This window comes from Ylistrum balloti, unplaced genomic scaffold (genome assembly GCF_031769215.1).
Source record: "Ylistrum balloti isolate Yb309-2 unplaced genomic scaffold, AGI_CSIRO_Ybal_v1 Utg371032, whole genome shotgun sequence".
NCBI lineage: Eukaryota > Metazoa > Mollusca > Bivalvia > Pectinida > Pectinidae > Ylistrum > Ylistrum balloti.
The window spans coordinates 485,419-490,924 of record NW_026782573.1 but is presented as its reverse complement, the minus strand read 5'-3'; the positions used below and the strand labels follow the sequence as shown (position 1 = coordinate 490,924).

Sequence of the window (5,506 nt, the reverse complement as noted above, 5' to 3'; positions counted from 1 at the left end):
TAGAAACCACTGGAATTGTTATCACGTCCCAGTTATTGTCTTCTAGCCAACTGACGCAGCCTGGCCAGTAAGTGACCAGAGAAACAAATGATAATAACATTGTTGGCTTCTATATAACGACACAGATACCCTAAGGCAGTTGCAATACTTATTGTCTAATTGATTTAGGAAGTAGTTATCCAATATTGTAAATTTGAAATACGCCATGGATCCACACACCAAAGAAATGGCCGGAACTGTGTGGGTTTTTATGCTGTTGCTGATATCTGGTTACATCACAGGTAAAAATAAGATTTTCATACTTTTAACAAATATGGTCTATGGTGTACATCTAGAGTGGTTTTGAATGAAGTACATATGGTTTTTAAATGTTTCATCACATCTTTGATGATAGATCATATTTAAGCGAGTAAAATTACATGTTTATTCCAATACACGCAACTAGTTTTAAATCCTAACATTGGCATTATATATCAACAAATGTTTCGTTGGGCATCGAATCGGGCATTAATGAAGCACTTATAAAAGAGATTCTCAAAATCAAGTCAAAATTGCTTATACTCTAAGACTTCTACCCATGCGTGAGTGGGTTAGTTGAGATCAAAACAATATTTACCAGTACGACTGTAAAACGATAATGATTAAGGTCTAAAAGATTAAGGTTAAAAGATTGACGGGTTTGGCCGCATAAATAGATCCCAATATAATTGATACTGGATAATAAATAATTAGTTTGGTTTGCAGCCAAATAAATAGTTACCACCAAAATTGTGACAGGATGATAAATATTCGGTTTGGGTATGACCGCATACATTTTTACCGCTATAACTGATTTGATACGAAGTAATTAGTTTAGTTAAGAGGACAAAGTTTCCGAGAAATTGTGCCTGAAGAATAGGTCACCGGTTTGAATGTATATTTTTTTAAAAATATGTTTTGGTATGTGGTAATTGGTTCGTGTAAACTGGATTATTAACAATAACCAGTTAAACGCTAACTGAACAGTTTGACCTGACTTGGATTGGTTAACGGGATTAGTGGTAGTTGTTAAGTGGTGACTGGATTAACGGTTTTGGTGGTGAATCGGTTATTGATAACCGGTTTATTGGTAACCACACTAATGGTGACTGGATTAACGGGTTTGGTGGTAACTCGGTTACTGATAACCCGTTTATTGGTAACCACACTAATGGTGACTGGATAAGTGGTAGCTGTTAAGTGTTGACTGGATTAACAGGTTTGGTGGTAACTCGGTTATTGATAACCGGTTTATTGGTAACCACACTAATGGTGACTGGATAAGTGGTTATCGATTAAGCATTGACTGGATTAACGGGATTGGTGGTAACTCGGTTATTGATAACCGGTTTATTGGTAACCACACTAATGGTGACTGGATAAGTGGTTATCGATTAAGCATTGACTGGATTAACGGGATTGGTGGTAACTCGGTTACTGATAACCCGTTTATTGGTAACCACACTAATGATGACTGGATAAGTGGTTATCGATTAAGCATTGACTGGATTAGATATGATTTGTTCATTTATAGGTTATGACTAATGAAACATTATTTTGACTTTGATACATTAATCTGACTATTTAATGATAACTGGATTAATTAGTGAAAATTGCTTCAATAATGTTCGCATTAATTATTTTAAAAATGTTATTAGATATTACCATGCCTGTTATGAAGTTACAAAACATTTGCTGCTTTGAAATACTACAAATTGAATAGAATAATACTCTTTGCTCCATTGTATTTTGTTATCTCTGTGGTATAGTTGTTGATATTAAACCTCGCTCTATTGATGACGATAATGATATATGTGCTATTATAGATACAATGTGTGTTGATCTGATGCCAAAACCGAAGGACTGCAAGAACAATTTCAGCGAAAAGAAATGCGCAAGAATTCTTAAAAACAGATATAAAGATAATATTTACGACATGTGTTTCGGATACAAGACTGTGGATGAATGTTGCGCATTTTGCCTCAACAAACTCACTTGTGACAATAGTAACCCCTACAACAACGATATCATAGGTAAGAATAAATGGGTTTTTTTTCGTTGAATTTAAACCCTAACGTTGTTAAGTCCATGTTTTAAACAATAGCTATCAATGTTACTACTGAATGAAGTCATTTCATTTTTTTAAACTTGCATAAAAAAATCATTTATCCATCTAATGAAGAAGTGAAAATTTGATGAAAACTGGCCATGTCTTTGCGTGAATTGATCAGTACATATTAGATGGTTTGATGGTTATTGATGCAAGAAAATTGTCAAAGAACAAATGCCACATGCTGTTCTATCATTGCCCGAAATTGGCGTGGTCTATTTTTTTCTGTACCATGACAGCTTGTGATATTTCATATTATCATTTAGAACAAGAACTCCGATGAGTATTATGTTCAGAACGTATTTATTTTTCAGATATGGCTACAAAGTTTATGTACTTGACGGTTGATTGTAAGGACACAATGAAGTACTCGCAATGTATGGATATTCGTGATAAGGCATATGGCAAAAACACTAAGGCTATGTGTAAAGATGAAAAGTACGCGGGAATGTGCTGCAGGTTCTGCAAATATGGAATGGGAAAAGATTGGAGCAGTCTCGTCATGGATGAATGGAGTGGGTATATAGCCTCAGAAAGAACGATTGCTTTAAATTCATTTTCTTACCTTACGGTTTGTGCAATATTGAGATAAGTAAACATTCGCCGAGTCTTTTACTGAATTGGACCCATGTCAGTTCAACGGAAAATTGGACTTGAGCATAACCAAATGGGTTATAAACTTCACACCGACTTTTATTGTTGCACTTTATATTGATATTTTGAAACTGTGTTTTATTTTTATGTTGAAGATTAAAATAGATTAAAAATGTAGAAATGATATACATATATATATTGATGAATGTGAGACATGCGATTTATACGAATTAAAGAAACACTAATTTAATTACTAAAGATACACAAAACACGTGTTAGTTAAAGATTGATAGTACAATAAGTCGAATACAAACATATACACATACTGATAGTAGAAGTGTCACATAGAAACGATATATCTGTAATAATTGTTCATAGTCTTTTGTCTATGCACTTTCAGTGAAACATCCTTACAAGAAAATGCAAAATATCCTTGACAACTTTGGGGGTGAGTATGTTGACGAAAATGGCATTTTACGAAGTGTCTTAGATTAATTGCAGTATCTTGTTTATATATACACTGAAAGGCATTGTATTATGTGTAAGTTCAAAATCTCTGCAACAAGTCAGTTTCATCAGTTCATTGTATTGTTGTAAGTCATCTCTCCCGAAAAATAATTCATCCCAATGATTTCTTGCGTTAGTACAATTGTGTTAGAAATTCATCTCCATTTTCAGGCTACGGCCAAGGCGATCAAGATGATGACAAATTTTATGATTCTATATACAATTTTCTGGATGGCTTTGATAACAACGACGGAAAACGAGGAAAAGAGGACGGTGATTTTGGCGATTTCATAAACAATATTATAAAAGGTAACGATGGTTACGGAGATAAGAAAGATAAAAACGATTACCTTCGAATGAAATCTGCACCATTCAGTTTGACGAAAGCTGGAAACATGGCCGAATCTCACCTTCGTAAGAGGCGTGACGCCGAAAGTGAAAATATGTGTGAGGACAGAATTGGCGCAGACAATTGCCGACGAATGATGATGAGGAGTCCATATTACAAACATGGTGGAATGCCCCACATTTTCTGTTCTAACCCACATAATGTGATTTCTTGTTGTCGGTTCTGTGCCTCTGCTTCAGCGAACAGAGTAGACAATCGGAAACGGAGAGACCTTGGTAAATATGTTGAATTTTCCATAGATAACTATTAGTAAAACACTGATATTGTTGACGTTTCTTAGTTTCCTCGTGTTTAGGTGGACAAAGTTGTCCATATTACTCTGAAATTAATATTTTAAATCATTTAGTCAGTGTTTATATCTTCAACATATCTTCCGTCTATCCATTTTTTATATTCTGATAATTTGCCATAGATAATGGCTTGATTTTTTTCCCGCGTCATTTGTTATAAAACAGGAAATATCTCATCATATTACTTATGCATTACGCGTTTAGGTGTTTAATTTGGCTGTCGAATTATAGCTTGTATGATGTAACGTGTGGTTTTGTCGTCATTATAAACAGATATTATGTTGTCATATTCTTTATTTCAAAAATATTCATTTGAAACATTATGAATGAGGGATTGTTGTAAGCTTATATAAATATCTTTCTGTAGGCCCTTAGCATCACTGACGACTCCTAGAAGGACGAAACAGCTGTATGATGCAGTTTGATTTAGTGTTTGGCTGTACTGCATCCCACTCTGAATTATAAAACAAGTGTTATTCACTTGTGTATCTTTTGTACAATATTCATACTCTTTACTTACATCATCACAGGTTATTAGTGAAATCATGTGCTAGTGTCAATAACTTATATTTCGCGAAAACTTTATTTCGCGATCATACCTCATCAAACATATTCGCGAATTCACAATTTCGCGATCGCTGATAAAGAAATTGCTTTACATTTGCGAATGATGAGCTATTAGAGAACTGGATTGTGAAAGACGCCGATATCAGTAACGGTAACAAAATGGATGCTAGAGTTAATTTCAAAGAAATGATTACGAGTGACGTGAATTAGTGATCGACTCTTTCCGCGAAAATAAATCCCATTGGTAATATAAGTGATTTACAGTTATGAAAATACGTTAAGTTTTATATAAAATTAACTGGTTAATGTTATTTTTATTCATATCTATTTTTGACGTCACCAGCGTTCCTGGGTAAAGGTGAGTACCCCAAGGAGGGCACAGAAGAGACATGTGACGGAGACAGATTATCTCCGAACAGATGTCGACAAATTGTCTACTCAATGTTCAAAGGCAGTAAAAAGGATATGTGTACCTCGATTCACTTCGGAAACGTCTGCTGTGATACATGCAGAAAATTCTTGAAATGATAGGATGGCAAAGTAAGTAAACGCAACTATTGGAAAATCTATACCGTAATTCATGAATGAAAGATATTTTGGCACAAAATGTATTCTGTCAGTGTAAAAATACCAATGGTTTAATAGAATATTTGTTAAGAAGAAAGAGAGCTTGACGATTTTAATAAACTTATTTGAAATAGTTTTTGAAGAACTCAATTTCTTTCCTTTTAATTAACATTCCAGCTTTATTATAATAAAATGTCTCTATATATTTCAGTTTACCTTCCTCCTTCGACATCCGATACAGACTGGCGGATTCAAAACTAAGACGGAGTGAACTAGTTCGGAAATAAAACGCACTGCATCGCAGGTTTAGCTTGTCTCTGTGTTACATTTCTAACTTAGATAATTGCTCTGACAGACTACAAGGTAGTGGCCGACTGTCGTAAATCTAACCGTATGGCAACTTGAGAAATTCAACATAGCTTTATACTCTGTGTGTTGAATATA

The 5,506-nt window shown here is 34.4% G+C and overlaps 1 protein-coding gene across 1 annotated transcript; it reads left to right on the top strand.

Moving 5' to 3' along the window:
- The first annotated feature begins 226 nt into the window (after positions 1–226).
- LOC132560201 (uncharacterized) lies at positions 227–5,023 on the top strand. The gene is made up of 6 exons (XM_060224854.1): positions 227–281; positions 1,845–2,051; positions 2,443–2,643; positions 3,123–3,170; positions 3,401–3,853; positions 4,839–5,023. Exons 1-6 carry the CDS (start codon positions 227–229, stop codon positions 5,021–5,023), a joined length of 1,149 nt encoding a protein of 382 aa, XP_060080837.1.
- Positions 5,024–5,506: the final 483 nt, after the last annotated feature.